At 42.4% G+C, this 20,618-nt stretch overlaps 1 protein-coding gene across 2 annotated transcripts in view; it reads left to right on the top strand.

Annotated features, from left to right (window-relative positions):
- Positions 1–19,850, top strand: part of LOC106610211 (mucin-5AC) — a 30,914-nt gene extending 11,064 nt beyond the window's left edge. For both annotated transcript variants that reach the window (XM_014209413.2, XM_045716573.1), the window contains exons 9-10: positions 1,033–1,124; positions 18,245–19,850. In XM_014209413.2, the coding sequence (XP_014064888.1) occupies positions 1,033–1,085 (53 nt within the window). In that variant the 3' untranslated portion in view covers positions 1,086–1,124; positions 18,245–19,850. The remainder of the gene's footprint in view (positions 1–1,032; positions 1,125–18,244) is intronic.
- Positions 19,851–20,618: the final 768 nt, after the last annotated feature.

Here is a 20,618-nt window from a genome sequence, read left to right as displayed (position 1 = left end):
GTTGAACATTTGTATACATCTTCTAACGTCATGGTATCTATGGCTATGGTTAGTTGAATATTGTTCCTCGCCGTTTAAAAAAAGGGGGCTAAACACATCACACCTCTCGTTTCGCTTCTTTGCGTCGTTTGAAAATACAACGAGACAGATTGGTTTATCCACTTCCTCTTTCTCTGTAATTGACTCAGGGATACAATGTTGAACAGAAGTGTTCTACTACGCCTTGAACATTCCTCTCCTGGGGAGAATGTCATTAACACAGCATGGTGATAACACTACAACTCCCAGACTATGTCCATATCTCAGCGTGAAGGATTCTTCTATAATTGGGTGGTGAAGACTGAACCAACAACTCATCAAGACAGTTAGTTCAAGCTGTCGTTTTCTAAAGCAACTTTCAGTTGGGCTCTAATAGCAGTGGTGTTCCTCCCAGCAGTGGAACATAGATGAACGCACACTGGGGACACTTGAGTCAGTTTTAAATATCTGGTCAAAACCGATGGAAAGCATCACTAAATGGTCAAGCCATGGCAAGTGAAAGGCAGTTGTTAGCAGCAGACGTATGTGTATGACCCTTCCCCTTTACTAAGACATGTCGCAGAGCTCAAACCAAGAGAGAACGCCAGTTGTTCTTTCAGTCTTTCAGCGGTCCAAAAATGCATGGGATATTTGTAAACTGTGGCTATAGGGTCACTCGTAAGAATGGCTGTAGGATTCCATTGTTTAGTCCCACTACTATCAGATGGTTCTACAGTATATGATTCAGAACACATGTTCTACCATCACATCAGTATTGAATGTTCTACTTTGGCAGGGATCCTGACTGTAGGTCTGCTGCCATTACTCAAATATTTTCTGGAATGTATGAGTGCAGGGATACAAGCATCCTTTAGTAACCATTAGCAGGAGAAATGTAGCCATAGATCTAGGGTTAAAACTCCCCATGGTCATCACTTCATCTATGCCCTGTCTCCTCATTATTTTGTTTGTCTCACACACACTTTTTCCTCTCGCTCTCACACACTTTCTCAGGACGGGCCATGACCAGCAGCTTCTCTGAGGTTCCTCTGGACAACCCGGCCTAAAAGAGATCCTCCTTTATCTGCAGCCCCTTCACAACCACGGTAAGCCCCCATCGGACCCCCAACCTCCCCCCTGCAGCTGCTGAACTACTTCCCCAGCTCAGGTGTTAGTAAACGGATCACTCCCCCCCACCCCCCCTACCAGCCAGGTCAGCAGGCCGCAAACGACTTCTGCTGGAAGTGCCAGATATGTTACTGAACCGGTCTCCCTGAATTAACATTGCAGTATAAATAGGACGTCATAACCACCAATCTACCGGTACTGCTGGTCATTATCTATCAGTCTTCATTAGATTATTTGTTCCCATCTTCGTAAATCTTCTTGAATATTATATATTCCTTGAAGGGATGTTTGTGGTTGTCGATGCATCTGGACTCAATTCTCCATTGACTGTCATAAGATATTGCAGCATATATCACAGTTGAATTTCTTGTGTAGGGAGGATTTATATTAGGCTCCAGGTTGAGTGAGAGGACACATGTAGGCGTATTTGTTATACCTCTGCAATTTTATAACTTATTTATTGGACAGACGTCGTTTAGCCTCTACAAGAACAAGTCGTACAGTTAGAAGAAAACGACCACAACTTGCACATCAAATATCTTTCACAATCTACCAAACAGCTCCCAACCCTCTTCAAGATCTCCTTGCCCACTTGCCGCTAAACAATGCATTTCCGATTTCCACTCATACTCTCTCATACAATTGTTCTGCTCATAACTCTGCCTCTTATCTCATTTCAATCAGGCACTCCAGCTAGATTCCTCACAGACCCCAGCAGCTTGGGTCAGCTAGCCAGTCAGTCAGTCAGACACGAAGTTATAACTATAGCCCCCTGCACCTGTGTCTCTCTTCTCTCTGAACCCTGCCGCCACTATAATGCTGCTGCCCAGGGCCTGGACCCTGAAGACCTGAGGAATCCACCCCGCTCTTAACAGCTGATGATAGGCCCAGATCTTAGGCCTGCCGCCGAGACGCAATGTGTTAACAGTCACAGGTCGCATCCCATTTCACAAAAAAGCAGACCCCCAGAAATCCCTGTTATCTCACATCCATCAGGGGTTGTCAGTCCCTCACTTTTTCCCACCCCTCTCTTCCTCCCCCCTTTCTCTATCGCTCAGTCAGTAGTTTTGCTTGGCCTGCTTTTTTGTGTGACCCTTAAGATGACGTGTAGTGTTGACATTTCCTCATATAGTATAGTAGAATCACATAATGTAGAAAGATGTCTAGTGACCATCCCTCATAAAACTACATTTACAGCAGAATGAATCAGGTCTCATAACACTACATTTACAGCAGAATGAATTAGGTCTCATAAAACTACATTTACAGCAGAATGAATCAGGTCTCATAAAACTACATTTACAGCAGAATGAATTAGGTCTCATAAAACTACATTTACAGCAGAATGAATTAGGTCTCATAAAACTACATTTACAGCAGAATGAATTAGATCTCATAAAACGACATTTACAGCAGAATGAATTAGGTCTCATAAAACTGCATTTACAGCAGAATGAATTAGGTCTCATAAAACTACATTTACAGCAGAATGAATTAGGTCTCATAAAACTACATTTACAGCAGAATGAATTAGGTCTCATAAAACTACATTTACAGCAGAATGAATTAGATCTCATAAAACTACATTTACAGCAGAATGAATCAGGTCTCATAAAACGACATTTACAGCAGAATGAATTAGGTCTCATAAAACTGCATTTACAGCAGAATGAATTAGATCTCATAAAACTACATTTACAGCAGAATGAATTAGGTCTCATAAAACTACATTTACAGCAGAATGAATTAGGTCTCATAAAACTACATTTACAGCAGAATGAATTAGGTCTCATAAAACTACATTTACAGCAGAATGAATTAGGTCATGTAGGAGAGTGCAATTAGAAGAGAAGGCTACTGCGTAGCACCACTGACAAACATGTCCTTTATGGGTATTTATGAAAAGGCTGGATAAGAAGGGTGGGGATTTGTAAGGCAGCCCGTTGCTTTATCCCAGTGGGAAGAATAGTCAGGTTTCCCCTTTTTCTCCCTCGCTCTTCCTTTATCTTTTCTTTCTCTCGCTCTCCCCCCTCCAGGATGGTTTGAGCAGGAGATTCAGAATGAGGGTCAGTAGGGGGAGAGGAGAGGCAGTGGACTAATGGATACATTTTTATGTTTTTAGAATGCAGGTATGCATGTGTACACTGCATGTACACAAATATGCACAGTGTAACCTTAGTCATTCTTAAAGATGACTGACGTGTCTCCAATCTCCGTCTTTAAGGTAGGGGAAAACGTGAGAGAAAGTCTTGGTGGCTATGCTGTGGCTGTGTATGTAATTACAATTATTGCCTTCAGACCACCATAATTAGTTCATTAGAGGATTGGATAATTGGTCCAGACAGAGCCACTCTCAGAAGAAATTACTACCTTGGTCCAGAGTATTTTACACTACACAAGGCCCCATGCACCTCATTGTCCCAGGATCCATTTCATGTGATTTATTTACAGATGTATTTAACAGAATTGTTAGAGACAGAGTTGAACATGTAGATGGAGAATAACTAACCGTAGATAATATAGGACGACGTTAATAATCCTACATGTGTAATGTAGCAAAATACAACTGTTAAAATGACATGTTTTATGCTAGTTTCTATTTACCTATGTCAGTCATATATAATCACATATACACACCGTTTAACATTTTAGTTCCTGGGGATTCTGGTACGTAATTGCTCCTATACCATTGCCTTCCAGAACTTTCGTATGACTTACAGAAACAGTGAGAGCTGAGGCTACCAGGGCTACCTTCTAGCAGCACGTTATTGATATGGTTTAGAGTTTCACACTGGGGGAGTGATATTGGATCACGGCAACTACAGCGACATTATTTATATTTCGGCAATGGAAAGCAAGTATGCCCGCTGATAGGCTTGGTAGTTACACTCATAGAAAAAAGGGTTCCAAACGGGTTATTTGGCTGTCCCCATAGGAGAACCCTTTTTTTGTTCCAGGGAGAACACTTTTTGGTTTCAGGTAGAACCCTTTTGAGTTTCATGTAAAACCCTTTGTGAAACATTCTACATGGAACACAAAAGGGTTCTTCAAAGGATTCTCCTATGGCACGTGTCAAACTCATTCCACGGAGGGACGAGGATTTCTGCTCCTCCTTTGTACTTAATTGATGAATTAAGGTCAACCTGGTTGTCTAGGTCTTCACTGAAAGGGAAAACCAAAAACCAGCAGACACCAGGCCCTCCATGGAATGAGTTTGACACCCCTGTCCAACGGAGACAGCCGAAGAACACTTTTAGGTTCGAGATGGCACCTTTTTGTCTAAGAGTGTAGCCTATTATTCTCACTGTTGAATTGTAGTTATTAACTCTATATTCTAAATACAGTGGAAAAGACGACGGATGATACAGCAGCTTCAGTTGTGGATTTCACTTTTAGCATGAGGAGAAAATGCCATTCTTGGAAGGCAAGCTGGGCCTTGCTCATAAACAATAAGAAAAGCTGTCTATTTTGTGCTTTACATACATAGAAAACAGACTGAATCGACCTTGAAGGAGACATAAAAAGGAAAGAAAGAGAAAAGCAAGAAACAACCAGTCCTTTCTTCCTTCCACCTGGTTTAGGTAGTGATGAGCAAGCTGGAAAGCCTGAACTTGAAAGGCCTCTTGTCTCCCCCATCCAGGGGAGATAATGGACAGGACCTGACAGCTCATGAAACAGCATAATTAGCTGGTTAGGCCGGCTGTGTTATTTTCCAATCGGGTTTGCTTTCATGCCGTCAGCTCACGGGGGTTATCATACATTTGACTGGAATAGACCGTCGATCCAGAGAGAGAGAGAGGAGAAAATGTGGACAAGCCTAGCTAGTAATTAGTGTGGGCTATTTTATTGTTCAAGAGGGGCTTTCGTTCGATGTGATTGGACACAGGTTCAAAGACGGGGCAAGGCTGTGTAGAGACTCAGAGGTCAAGGGTCAGATTATATCTCATGTGTTTATGAACAGATCTTCTAACTTTGTGCTTAGATATATTTGTCATTCATCGGCTCCAAAATAAATAAAAAATATTGTTTATGTAGTGGCAATGCTGTCACCAGTAATAAAAAAGAAACCAGACCTCCATTTTGGGGTTTGTGACCACCATTTTGGGCGTCCCAATGGCTCTATGGCAGTGTGAGAGGGGGCCTGGGCTCAGTAATAACAGTGGCTGGGTGGTGTTTCCTGCATGTGTGGGTTTTGATGTGGTGATGGAGATGACAGGGCTCTGTCATGTCACCTGACTGGCTTGATGTTTTATCACAGGGAGGGACTAGTGGAAAGGCAGGATGGAAAGGCCCCTTTAAACACACACACACACACACACACACACACACACACACACACACACACACACACACAGGACAGAAACAGCTGGTGTCAGCTGATCCCAAATCTGCCTCTTGTGTCCTGTGCAACACAACAATGTTAGCCCACTAAGCTAAAAGCCTAAGCATTCGCTTGGGGAGCTAACACAAGACTTCAGGCCTCAGGCAGTTACTCATCAGACAAGCTTGATTCCCCAAACCATTACATAAGCAGTGTACTCTCTGCCCTGGCTCACCAACTGAGTTAGACATTGTGCAGGGCTCCACACTGAGAATCATTCAACAATAGACCAGCTCAAGTTGTGTAATATGACAACAGCTGCATGTATCTACAGACTGATATTTATAATGTTATATTAGATTAGTATTAGCTCGTATTATGTGGCTCACATAGCATGAGTAGTCCTCTACCCTGACAATTACCCTGTGGCTCAGTTGGTAGAGCATGGTGTTTGCAATGCCAGCATGGTGTGTGCAACGCCAGGGTTGTGGGTTCGATTCCCATGGGGGGCCAGTACAAGAAAATAATAATAATTAAAAAAATGCATGAAATGAAATTAAATGTATGAAATGTATGCATTCACTACTGTAAGTCGCTCTGGATAAGAGTGTCTACTGAAATGTAAATGTAAAAAAATTATCTAGTTATTACTGTATATAGCCATGAGATTAAACACATATTGTGTTTGAATGAGATTAAAACACACACGTTTGTGTTGGTGGCTGACTGCTGCCTGTGACCAAAGTTTGAAGGTGGAGAGCGTGGAGTCAGGCTTCAGTGTTGATGGTACTTAACTGTCTGAGGGTCCCAAATGCCCTATGACAAAATGGCGTCTCTGCCGTCTAGCTTTTTAATGTGATACTGTTATATACAGGCTCTGGATGTTACTGTTAGCCACTGTTGTTCTGTCAAAAGACATTTCTTTGATCATGAAATGTATGCATCTTGTTTGACATGAATTCCTAACCTGATGTCAACTTGTAATCCCTAAATTCCATTACTGACTGAAAGACCACATAATGAGCATCTTCATAGTCATTGTTTATCACACAACACTGTCAAACGACACCCCACATCTCATTTTGTAAATCCATTACCCTCAACATTTCATACACTCCTTCTTTAATCCCTTGTGCCCTACTTATTTAAACCAGCGCTACACAGGTCTTGAATTGCCTCCCTGTCTCCCTGTTTCTACTCAGCCAGTGTGTTGAGAGATGCAGCGTAAAGGTTCCCTTTGATGCTCAGATAAAGAGTTAAAGGCCTTCAAACATGCCCTATGCTGGCTGGGCTCCGCACACTCTCTCTCTCTCTCTCTCGCTCTCTCTCTCGCTCTCTCTCTCGCTCTCTCTCTCGCTCTCTCTCTCTCTCTCTCTCTCGCTCTCTCTCTCTCTCTCTCTCTCGCTCTCTCTCTCTCTCTCGCTCTCTCTCTCTCTCTCACACACACACACACTGGCCTGGGTCCCCTCCTATGTTGAAGTCACTGGAGGCTGCTGAGGGGAGGACGGCTCATAGTAATGGCTGGAATGGAGTCATTGGAATGGTGGAGACCACGTGTTCGATACCATTCCATTGACTCCATTCCAGCCATTTATTTTGAGCCGTCCTCCCCTCAGCAGCCTCCATTGTTTGACGTTGCTGTGCTACATCCATCACAGATGGTTGATTTCTCTGGAAATCCTCACACCTTGTTTGCTTGCCTCTATTTGTAGTGCTGATCCAGGCCGGATTGTAACGGGATAGGTCTAGCAGTGGATCTATTGACATATACACCAGACACACCTACTAATTCAAGGGTTTTTCTTTATTTTTACTATTTTCTACATTGTAGAATAATAGTGAAGACATTAAAACTATGAAATAACACATATGGAATCATGTAGTAACCAAAAAAGTGTTAAACAAATCAAAAATGTATTTTATATTTGAGATTCTTCAAAGCAGCCACCCTTTGCGTTGATGACAGCTTTGCACACTCTTGGCATTCTCTCAACCAGCTTCATGAGGTAGTCACCTGGAATGCATTTCAATTAACAGGTGTGCCTTGTTCATTTGTGGAATTTCTTCTTAATGCGTTTGAGCCAATCAGTTGTGTTGTGACAAGGTAGCGGTGGTATACAGATATAGCCCTATTTGGTAAAAGACCAAATCCATATTATGGCAAGAACCGCTCAAATAAGCGAAGAGAAACGACAGTCCATTACTTTAAGACATGAAGGTCAGTCAATTCGGAACATTTCAAGAACTTTGAAAGTTTCAAGTGCAGTCACTAAAACCATCAAGCGCTATGATTAAACTGGCACTCATGAGGACCGCCACAGGAAAGGAAGACCCAGAGTTACCTCTGCTCCAGAGGATAAGTTCATTAGAGCCTCAGACATTAGAGCCTCATAAATTGCAGCCCAAATAAATGCTTCACAGAGTTCAAGTAACAGACACATTTAAAAATCAACTGTTCAGAGGAGACTGTGTGAATCAGACCTTCATGGTCAAATTTCTGCAAATAAACCACTTCTAAAGGACACCAATAAGAAGATTTGCTTGGGCCAAGAAACACGAGCAATGGACATTAGACCAGTGGAAATCTGTCAATGTGAGATTTTTGGTTCCAACTGCTGTGTCTTTGTGAGACGCGGAGTAGGTGAACGGATGATCTCCGCATGTGTGGTTCCCACCGTGAAGCATGGAGGAGGAGGTGTGATGGTGTGGGGGTGCTTTGCTGGTGACCCTGTCTCTGATTTATTTAGAATTCAAGACACACCAGACATCAACCAGCAAGGCTACCACAGCATTCTGCAGTGATACGCCATCCCATCTGGTTTGTGCATAGTGGGACTATCATTTGTTTTTCAACAGAACAATGACCCAACACACCTCCAGGCCGTGTAAGGGATATTTGACTAAGAAGGAGAGTGATGGAGTGCTGCAGCAGATGACTTGGCCTCCACAATCACCCGACCTCACCCCAATTGAGATGGTTTGGGATGAGTAGGACTGCAGAGTGAAGGAAAAGCAGCCAACAACTAGGCAAGCATATGTGGGAACTCCTTCAAAACTGTTGGAAAAGCATTCCAGGTGAAGCTGGTTAAGAGAATACAAATTAGATGTTTTTTTAACACTTTTCTGGTTACTACATAATTCCATACGTGTTATTTCATAGTTTTGATGTCTTCACTATTATTCTACAATGTAGAAAATAGTAAAAATAAAGAAAAAGTTGGTGTTGGTGTGTCAACTTTTGACTAGTACTGTACATCTACATGTACAGTGCATTCGGAAAGTATTCAGACCCCTTGACTTTTTCCACATTTTGTTACGTTACAGCCTTATTCTAAAATGGATGACATCGTTTTTTGTCCTCATCAATCTACACACAATACAATAGAATACAACACAATACTAGGGTAGCCTAGTGGTTAGAGCGTTGGGCTAGTAACCGAAAGGTTGCAAGTTCAAATTCCCGAGCTGACAAGGTGCAAATCTGTCGTTCTGCCCCTGAACAAGGCAGTTAACCCACTGTTCCTAGGTCGTCATTGAAAATAAGAATTTGTTCTTATCTGACTTGCCTAGTTCAATAAAGGTCATTTTATTTATTTTACAAAGCAAAAACAGGTTTAGACAAAAAAATTCAAATCACTGAAATATCACATTTACATAAGTATGCAGACCCTTTACTCAGTACTTTGTTGAAGCACCTTTGGCAGCGATTACAGCCTCATGTCTTCTTGGGTATGACGCTACAAGCTTCACACACCTGTATTTGGGGAGTTTCTTCCATTCTTCTGTGCAGATCCTCTCAAGCTCTGTCAGGTTGGATGAGGAGCATCGCTGCACAGCTATTTTCAGGTCTCTCCAGAGATGTTTGAAGTTTTGGCTTTGGCTGGGCCACTCAACGACATTCCGAGATATGTCCTGAAGCCATTCCTGCGTTGTCTTGGCTGTGTGCCAAGGGTCGTTGTCTTGTTGGACGATGAACCTTCGCCCCAGTCTGAGGTCCAGAGCGCTCTGGTGCAGGTTTTCATCAAGGATCTCTCCTGTTATTTCCTTCGTTCATCTTTCCCTCGATCCTGACTAGTCTCCCAGTCATGCCGCTGATAAAGATCCCTACAGTATGATGCTGCCGCCACCATGCTTCACCGTAGGGATGGTGCCAGGTTTCCTCCAGACGTGACACTTGGCTTTCAGGCCAAAGAGTTCAATCTTGGTTTCATCAGACCAGAGAATCTTGTTTCTCATGGTTTGAGAGTCCTTTAGGTGCCTTTTGGTAAACTCCAAACAGGCTGACATGTGCCTTTTTTACTGGGGAGTGGCTTCTTTCTGGACACTTTACCATAAAGGCCTGATTGGTGGAGTGCTGCAGAGATGGTTGCCCTTTTGGAAGTTTCTCCCATCTCCATAGAGGAACTCTGGAGTTCAGAGTTACCATCGGGTTCTTGGTCACCTCCCTAACCAAGGCCCTTCTCCCCCGTTTGCTTAGTTTGGCCAGGTGGCCAGCTCTAGGAAGAGTCTTGGTGGTACCCTTCCCCAGATCTCTGCCTCAACACAATCCTGTCTCAGAGCTCTACGGACAATTCCTTCAACCTTATGGCTTGGTTTTTGCTCTGACGTGCACTGTCAACTGTGGGACCTTTATATAGACAGGTGTGTGCCTTTCAACTGTCCAATCAGTTGAGTTTACTATAGGTAGACTCAAATGAAGTTGTTGAAACATCTCAAGGATGATCAATGGAAACAGGATGCACCTGAGCAAAATTTTGAGTCTCATAGAAAGGGTCTGAATACTTATGTAAATAAATTATTTTCTAATACATTTCTAAAACCTGTTTTTGCTTTGTCATTATGGGATATTGTGTGTAGATTGATGAGGGAAAAAATGTAATCCGTTTTAGAATAAGGCTGTAAAGTAACAAATGTGGAACAAGTTAAGAGTTCTGAATGCTTTCCGAATGCACTGTTTTCATTCAATCATGGACACTTACTGACAGTTGTGGCTGCTTTGTGTGATGTATTGTTGTCTCTACCTTCTTAGCCTTTGTGCTGTTGTCTGTGCCAATAATGTTTGTACCATGTTTTGTGCTGCTTCTATGTTGTGTTGCTACCATGTTGTTGTGCTGTCATGTGTTGCTGCCTTGCTGTGTTGTTGTCTTAGGTCTCTCTTTATGTAGTGTTGTGTTTTGTCCTTTATTTATTTATTATTTTTAATCCCAGCCCTTGTCCCCGCAGGAGTAGACTTTTTGCCTTTTGGTAGGCCATCATTGTAAATAAGAATTTGTTCTTAACTGACTTGCCTAGTTTAATAAAGGGTAAATAAATAAATATTCCACGTGGGAGTATATTCACTTTTGATTGGTAGACAGAAACACTTCCTACAACTGTAACCCAGCTGTCTTTTCCTTTGGGTTTAGAGGTCAGACGTGTTTCGGACGATCTAAATGTGTTTAGAATGCAAGAGGGTAAATTTACAAGAGGGTCACTTGCAGGTGCTAGTTAATCTATTATAAACATACACCCAAGGCTTCCTGTTAGCTTTGCATCTGTCATGACCTGGTCGTAGCCATTTGCCCTTTTCCTGTTTCTTTTTTTTACTTGAATTTTTTTACCAACACCCAGCGAAACCATTAGAATATTTAACCATTACTATATTTAAACGTTAGGATGCAGCCCTGCCTCATAGTACAGTACACAGCTGTTGGTGTGGGTGGAATGTAGCTAGCTAGCTGCTCGCTATTGAAACACTATCACTTTCTGTGGCAGAGATCAGAGCAACCCGGGTGTCAAATTCGTCTTGTGAAAAATCCAATAACTGAGTGAAAGACATTTGCTAGTTCAGCCAGTTGATTTAGTGGCAGTTGTTTGCTATAACAACCCTAAGTATACAAGTTAATCAAAGACAAAATTCAGATAACCCCTTAGCTAGTTTAGATACCGTTTGGCTCATTGACTATTATGGATCTCCACCAATGTTAACACCATGACAACCTTCATTTGTAGCCTGTGCTGGAGGACAAGGCTAGTTGACGCCTAGATGGCTTTCCAAACAATTTAGAGGCAGGTTGTTTTGAAGCAAGCCCCGTTATGGGGTCATGGCTTGCCTTTGTAGAAGAAGTCGAAACCTTGACAAATGGGGTCAAGTCAAACAGATGCTTGAGAGCTATCTATAACCAATAAGGAACTCCAACCACCACCTCCAACCACTGTCTCTTTCTCGCTCTCTCGCTCTCTCTGTCTCTGTCTCTCTCTCTGTCTCAAATCTCTCTCTCTCTCTCTCTCTCTATCACGCTCTCTGTGTTTTGAATTATAGTTTATAGCTGTTTTATTATCATCTTATACTTACACCATACTCATATAGTCGCCTAAAATATAGCCTTGTGTTGCTATCAAACTCTTGTTGTGTAGTAAGCTGATTAGCCTTGTAATCTACAGAAAGCTAATGAACAAGGGAGTATAATTGAGATACTGATTTTGAGTATCTATTGCTAGCCCTGGTCCGTGATAGGCCTGATCACTGACAACGACGAGACAGCCTATAGGGAGGAGGTCAGAGACCTGGCCGGGTGGTGCCAGAATAACAACCTATCCCTCATCGTAACCAAGACTAAGGAGATGATTGTGGACTACAGGAAAAGGAGGACCGAGTACGCCCCCATTCTCATCAACAGGGCTGTAGTGGAGCAGGTTGAGAGCTTCAAGTTCCTTGGTGTCCACAACAACAAACTAAAATGGTCCAAACACACCAAGACAGTCGTGAAGAGGGCACGACAAAGCCTATTCCCCCTCAGGAAACTAAAAAGATTTGGCATGGGTCCTGAGATCCTCAAAAGGTTCTACAGCTGCACCATCGAGAGCATCCTGACTGGTTGCATCACTGCCTGGTACAGCAATTGCTCGGCCTCTGACCGCAAGGCACTACAGAGGGTAGTGCGTACGGCCCAGCACATCACTGGGGATAAGCTGCCTGCCATCCAGGACCTCTACACCAGGCGGTGTCAGAGGAAGGCCCTAAAAATTGTCAAAGACCCCAGCCACCCCAGTCATAGACTGTTCTCTCTACTACCACATGGCAAGCGGTACCGGACTGCCAAGTCAAGGACAAAAAGGCTTCTCAACAGTTTTTACCCCCAAGCCATAAGACTCCTGAACAAGTAATCAAATGGCTACCCGGACTATTTGCATTGTGTGCCCCCCCGTCCCCAACCCCTCTTTTACATTGCTGCTACTCTCTGTTTATCATATATGCGTAGTCACTTTAACCATACATTCATATACATACTACCTCAATTGGGCCGACCAACCAGTGCTCCCGCACATTGGCTAACCGGGCTATGTGCATTGTGTCCCGCCACCCACCACCCGCCAACCCCTCTTTTATGCTACTGCTACTCTCTGTTCATCATATATGCATATATATGCTTTAACCATATCTACATGTACATACTACCTCAATCAGCCTGACTAACCGATGTCCGTATGTAGCCTCGCTACTTTTATAGCCTCGCTACTGTATATAGCCTGTCTTTTTACTGTTGTTTTATTTCTTTACTTACCTATTGTTCACCTAATACCTTTTTTGCACTATTGGTTAGAGCCTGTAAGTAAGCATTTCACTGTAAGGTCTACACCTGTTGTATTCAGCGCACGTGACAAATAAACTTTGATTTGATATTTTTACACACTATGCCTCTCTTTATGAAAGGAAGTATCTCTCCTTTATGTGACCTGAAACCATGCCCCAATCCATTAGTCATATCGGCAGTGCGTTTACCACTGCTATCTGGTCCAGAGATCAGTCAGATCGCGTTTGTATAATACCACACACATCTCACGTGTTCACTTCCTGAACTTGTCTCCACATCACAAAACCGCTAGGTGGGGTCGGTCCAACTTCCTGCTTGGGTTCCTTGACCTTCAGTGACCCTTTGCGGTGGGAGCTAAGTGAAAAGGTCAGAGGTCAGCGCAACCTAATTAAAGGGTATACACTGACCACAAGAAGGAGAGTGATGTACTCCCTGTGTCCTAGGAGACACACCCACATTCTTTAGTGGTCACTGAGACATGTCCATGCAGAGGTTGAGCTAGAGGGAATTGTCCTCAAGGAACCTCTAGACCTGCACACACTTAAAGCTGCAATATGTAACTTTTTGGGGGACCCGACCAAATTCACATAGAAATGTGACATTCTCAACTCTAAGAAGTGGCAGATATGTTCTAGGTGCGTTATTTCTATGCTTCCCGTTCTTATGTTACGTTGTTGCGAAATTTTACTTTCTGTTTCATACATCAGCTTCAAACAGCAACATATTTTTATAAGATATTTCACAGCAGTTTAGATGGTACAATGATTCTCTACACTCTACATGGCTTGTTTGGTCACATAAACTAAAATTAGGCAAACTATTAGAATTTTAGCAACCAGGAAATAGCAGAGCGATTTCTGCATATTGCACTTATAAACATACAGATGCCACACACACAAGCCAGGTAAAGGAAGAGAATTCTTAAGAGCTCACTTTTACAATTTCACTGTTTACCATACCCTCTACCTAACCCATCTTTGATGGATGTCAGAGGACGGTGACCTCTGACCTTTTTTGAGTGTTTATATTTTAGGCTCTTCCCAAGAGTTCCACCGTAGCTGTCACATTTTCCCTTCTCTCTCTTGTATTCCCGCCATGCTAGCAGACAGCTGGTTGCCAAGTGCTGTAAGACACACACACCATTATTGATTTCGCTTTAGAAGCTAAATAATAATAATAATAATATATAATAATACCAGTCTGTCAACAAAGGAAAGCAGATTATAGAAAGGCAATGGCAATAAAATAATATGGCTATAAGTTTGATATGCTATATGGAAATGGTATTTACACCTTGGTAGCTTAGCTTGTCAGCGGTCACCCAGGTTCCATAGCTCTCTAAATAGGGGCCCGTTGTTCAACACAGGGTTTCCCGAATAGCATCTATCTTCATTGCGGCTAGCGGCAGCCCTTGACATCGTGTGTGTGTGTGTGTGTGTGTGTGTGTGTGAGAGAGAGAGATCTGGTAGCATGCTATGATGTGATGCCCACTTTACCCAGACACTATTCCTGGAGATAGAATAGAGTAGTAGCCTCTATTATTGCATCCGGATGTTCCATTGAGCTTTACAAAGGGGACCAGGCCAAAGGGCTGTCTATTGCAAATGTAGGATCTTGATTTGAGACAGTTTGCAACAGGAAATGTGGATTATAATTCATCTACATTTTTGTAGGGGTAAGTACATATTTCGTAAGGGAAAATCAAGTGTGAAATTTCAACGTGGAATTACTAAGCCTTTTTGAACCTCCAAATAGACCACGAGTTTTAAATGTCCTGCATTGCAGGAAAGTTCTCCTGCAACAGGGCTATCAAATTAAGATCTTACATCTGTACCTATACTCTGAAGTTGAAATCCGGTATCCTAGACTAACAATGAAGGACAATGATCCAGTCATTGAACAAAACCCTTACAGTTCCTCTGACCAACACCATCTGTCACTTCCAGTTGTTTTACAGACAGTCAGTGCTTTGAGGACCTACTAAGAGTTCAGAAAATCATTTGTGGGGAGTTGGGAGGTGCAGTTAGTCGAACGTCTCTAGTAGTCAGCAGAACTAAGGTCAGGCTTTGTTTACTGAACAGAATTCCCCTGGGGCAGGATTGTCCAGATAATCTCCTGGGAATTGAGTCCGCCCGCCAAATGCCGGATTAGGGAAGTGGCCGATCCTTTCAGCTCCTCTAGAGCCCCTGGGCTCAGTTTTTCAAAAGTTATCTAGCCGGATTTTGGCAATCGGATGCGATTTAAATTAATAGAACGGGTTTCCCAATTCAAGTCAATAATTACTCTGTTCTATTCATTCTATTTCTATGCATTTAATCCTATCCGATAGGCGAAATCCAGATAGATAACTGGGCCCTGATGATGCCTTCTCCACACCCATCCACAAATACTGTCACCTTTCTATGTGCAAAGCAATAAGTACTGTGGATGGATTTAGTCTTAGTTCCTGACAAGGTATTTCTATTCTCATGAGCCATAACTAAATCTCTACATCAGTCAAGAGAGAGCATGGTCTTTCCAACTATCTTACTATTGCTGGATGGACTGATGTCATAGTACCAAACCAGTCATCGTTCTGATCTCATTGACAGTCCCCATGTGATCAGATTCTGTCCTGGAGGCACACTGTTTGGAAGGAGCAGCAGCCATAACAGCTTCATGTCCATCCCCATAATGCGATTCTGTCTGTGACTTCAATAGTATGTAAGGGATAGACCTGTCACCATCCTCTGCTTGGTGTATTTTCTGCCGGTGTCCCCATCCAACATAATTGGTTGTTTTAGCATTCCTGTCCACTCCTCCTGGGTCTAACCTACTCTTCGGGCCTATGGGCCTACTGTGATCAGAGACTTGGTGAAAGATGGACATTCACCTGCTGGTATCGCCTCAAGCATCAGCTCCAACCTCCAACATTCCTTCCTCAGGCCCAAACTGACGAGTCACACCACGGCTTAATATGCCTGTGTCTTTCGGTGTGTTAGTCATCACAGTTGGGGGACTTTTCTCCCCACTCTCCAGGTGTAAGAACAGTTTACTTTAAATGAACGCTTTAGGTATGTTACACTGCGGCCACTATTGCTACATTTTGATGTGTGTGTATGGTGGTTTTAAAATGGAGATGTTTTACCGGATGTTTGATAGTGAAATGTTACTAGTTGAGAAATGGTAATACAAGTTGACGCAGGGCTGTGCATATTCATGACTATGATGAATTTGGCTTTTGTTGTTGTAATGTAAATGTAATGCATTATGTTTATATTGCACATAAACCTATTAGAAGAAACACTGTACCTTTTTAAATGAACTTGCAGTTGTGTTCTTCCTCAGCAAGCTTTCACATTTATATTTATATTAATACTAAACATGTAGTAAATCGCTGCATTGCTTTGACCTGAAAGCTATTACGATTAACTGCTCAACTTTTCAGCACTTAACCTTTTCAGTTGTTAATCTGTCAAATCAAACCGGTTTTTGCTTCCCTAGTTATTTTCTCTGTTTTTACATGCCCATACTAATAGGTAGGTAATTAGCTTAGACACATGCATTGCCCTTTCATTCAAAGTGTTTCCAAAAACGTCTTTATGGTAACGTCTTCTGACAAAATGGACAATTACAGTTGTATTGTATTCTACCATGCAGTGTAGGAATATTGACTGCATGGAACAGGTCGTTTAGAGGAGACCGTTGTGATGACGAGTGGGCGGTTCCAAAAGGCTAGATCTGCTTTACTGCACGCTGTAAAAGCCCAGGGGAGAGGGAAAGAGCGGTGATAAATTGTAACGTTTGAAACTGTCCCTCTGTGATGTCATAAAGCAATGATAAAACAGGTATATAGTCAGTTTAGGACAGAAAGGATTTCGGATTTCACTTAGTTTCCACCTGACGTTTTTAGAGGGGGGTAAAGGTGAAGGTAGTAAACAGGTTTATGCAGGTTGTAGGTAATGAGACTGAAAACCGGTTGAGGTTTTGGTCTATTACTATCCGTTAATAAAATGATAGGGGGAAACTTACCTCCGCTACAGTTCAAACCCTTGACTCCTAGGCCTTACTACAATGTGAGCAATCTAATCAATTGTAATCACTACTTTTGTAACCCAGCATTTGAGCTCTTGTTCAGAGACCAGATTGAGGAGGTGGTAGTCTCTCGCTGGACTCAGGTTAGCCTCCGTAGCATTTTCCCCAGAGTCACTAAATCCCCAGTGGAATGTCAAGCCTTTCAGTGACTAGGTTTCTCCTTCACTATAGTAACTGCCTAACTGGGGGTTCTCTCCACACAGATCCCTATCTGTTCCTATATGGCTGAACTTTAGCTCAGTTTAGCCCAGCCACTTCACAGAGCTGTGCGAGAGCTCACCTGTCCTGCAATATGCAATCAGACCCTTAGTAATCACATAAAGCTGTTCTCTGTTACCCGGTCTCCTTTTTATTGCATGCATTTGAGATTACCGGGGGTCACATTTGAAAGTGCAACGGCAGGATATAAGAGCTGTGAGGATGAGACACTCCTACAGCATGGCCGGTTTTCATTGATTTGGTCATGTACTATAGACTGCACTCCAGCCATATCCAATAAACACCTGTTAGCTGCCTTTAATTCTTATTTGGGTATGTAGGAGTTTTATGTATGAAATCTGTACACGCAGCTTTTTGTCGATCTAAAAGTGAATCTAGTCTAAGTCATCAATTGCTTTTTAAGGAGTTGAACCACCTCAACTCCACGGTCTTCACACCTAGGGGGCATACACCGGTTCAAAGAATCCATAAAAGGGTCATCATATATCAATTTAATAGAGTTTTTTTTTTTTTCCCATGTCCGGTATCCTGTCCCGCAAACAGATGTTTCAGCACAGGTGTCAAAGGTCAGAGGCCACGTAAACATGGTCAAAGCAGAAGGTATGGCAGGGGGTTACAGGTGACGAGAGCCAGGATAGTGGTGTCACAGGATGACTAAGGACACAACTTTCCAGGAACATCCAGCCAGGTAGGAATATAGATGGAGAAAGTTAAAAAGCCCAGAGAAAGGTAGCCCAGTTTGATCTCCCCATCGTGACGCTCCATCGATTACAAAGCAAGATTAGCAAAGGTTGAAGCTAAGTGCTTTTCAGATGAATAACTGTTCTGCACAACGAAATGAATCATTTGAATCACGAGTGACCCACTGACTTCATGCTGACTTCCACGTTGTTTTCTTTGTGTTTTTTAGGCTGAAGAAAAAACGTAAAAGGTAAATTCATCGGAAACGCCTGAAAACAAAGTATTTCATTCAATTCATATTATATAGGCTAGTTGGTTAAGTTGATGTTTTCTCTGTCTATAAACAATTTAACTATTGTTGTCTTTTATATCTCAGGATAACCTACGGAAATGCTAAGTTAAATTTCACAAATGCTATCATTATATTCTGGTACTTTTATTATACTGTATTTTTGTTATCATAGCCTTCGGAGTTAATACGCCTAATTTTGATTCATTCATTTCAATTCTAAACATATGCCCTGCGTCACAGGGTCCATGTCTCGTGTGTGTGTGTGTGTGTGTATATAGTATAGATAGGAAGTATGTCTTTAGGGAAGAGTAGCAGTGTCAGAATGTGTTCATGTTGTTATTCTGATTTACTTAGGATTTTTACCATGGCATTGTTGAATACTGATTTCTGATTGGCTTGAAGGGCATTCTAGAAAGCTGCATTATTTATTTACATAAACTCAAATGAAGTCATACGAGATGAGGTCATGTATGAACTTAACATTGTTAACATCTTTTTTCCCAGATACATTTTTGGGAAGATCAGTTTCAAATCTTTATGCAGATTTTTCACATTCCCCCTCAAGCTATATTGTCAATTCATTTGTCTTTTTGATAAAACGGCAATACTTCCATCGTCATGTTCTGTACATTTTATTTGCATGGGTTTGATTACATCCTTTTTGGCTGTTTTGATGTCAGTAGCTAGATAAATGTAGTGAATGTGTCACAATGTGTCTGTTATTGGGCGATCTAAGTCCTACTCAGCGTGAAGCGTGTGTTTTATTCATGTTCTTCAACTTCCCCTCGTGTCAGCTGGGCCTCGTTCAGGAGCCAAACGTTGTGGAAACGTTGCAGATAGAAATGTCATGATTAGAGCCGACGTGATTCCTGATTCCTCATCTCAGAGAGGCATGTCTGTTCTGCAAAATATATTTCTGAACGTTTCACCATGTTGTGCCCTGCTAAATGCAGCCCTGGTCCCCACATACAGTGAACTGGACCCTGCTATTGCGAGGCCACCTGTTAATACCCTCATGAATTAGAAACCAGGCTATGGAGCCAATCCACTGCATCTCCATCCAAGAAGAAATCCTAAAGGGCTTATGGGTGGATTGCTCTGGATGCTAATAGTAGCAGATATGCTATAATTTACACGTAGTAAAACACAACAAAAAGAAGGGGAGGAAAGGGAGGCCAGGACAAGATACAGTCCAAGCCAAGAAGATAGCAGTGTTGGTTCATGATCCAGGGGAAATGAAAGTGATACTGTGATATAGCTTAGCTATGACAGAAAGAAACAACTGGGAGAGGTGGGATACGGGCGAGAACTCCAAACTGTTTCCTTTACAGGATAGTTTATCCTCTTTCTACACACTCATTCACAAACATCCCAATGTAGTGTGTCAAAATATACCTCCTTTTTTTTCATGCATCAATTCTGAAATCTTGACACAAATAAAATGTTAAAAGCTAAGTAGTCTAGAAGACGTTTCCATAAATAATGCTCTGTCTAGAACACCTGTTTCTCTTGTTTGTACATTTTAATAAATCTATCAAAAACATCTGCAGCATCTAGTTGTGGTTTTTCTGAAAGTGTGGAGAGCACTTCCTTCTCTCATATTTCTCACGGGGAAAAAAAACATTTCAAGAAACCTTTTTAAAATAGCTGTCATTGTAACAAGGTGCCCCTAGTGTCAAACATGTCATTTCTTCTTGCTGACCGGCCAACTGTCCAACATCCCGCCTCCAGTCCAACCGGTCATGTTATGGTAAGCGTAAACACGGGCTACAGGTGCAAATGCGTTCGCTTCAAAGTGACAGCGTTAAAAGACAGGAATTCCCTGACACTGTGCCACACATTCCTGGGACTGCAGTGCAGCACTCCCTCAAGTCTCTAGCAGGGCTCTTTTAGCTGGACTGGCGTTCAGTAGCTAGCTCATTATCACCGCTAATTAGACCTCGAATATAGCCTTGGAACATGGATCGACCATGACGTTGTGTTTGTAGACTATCTAGCACTCCATCTAAACTCCTTCAGTGGGAACTCCTTCGGCCGTGTGCCTTCTCACACCGCTGGAGGTGTACAGTTATTCCCTGACATTGCACAGTCTTGTGCATTAATGCTTACTTATGACTATCGTGATCATACATACTTTTTAAAGTCTTATGTAATGTAGTTATAGTACCACCCATCTAGTGCCTAGTTTTTGGGCCTGTTCCAGGTGCTATATGAAGCTTGTCTCCAGGGCTTCTGTCCTGTTCTGCCTAGTGATAACGCCAGGTGATAACACCAGTCCCAACAGCCAGCGGACCAATCGGGTGGTTTTTAC

Source organism: Salmo salar, chromosome ssa04, assembly GCF_905237065.1.
Source record: "Salmo salar chromosome ssa04, Ssal_v3.1, whole genome shotgun sequence".
Taxonomy (NCBI): domain Eukaryota; kingdom Metazoa; phylum Chordata; class Actinopteri; order Salmoniformes; family Salmonidae; genus Salmo; species Salmo salar.
This window is presented reverse-complemented; position numbering and strand designations above follow the sequence as displayed.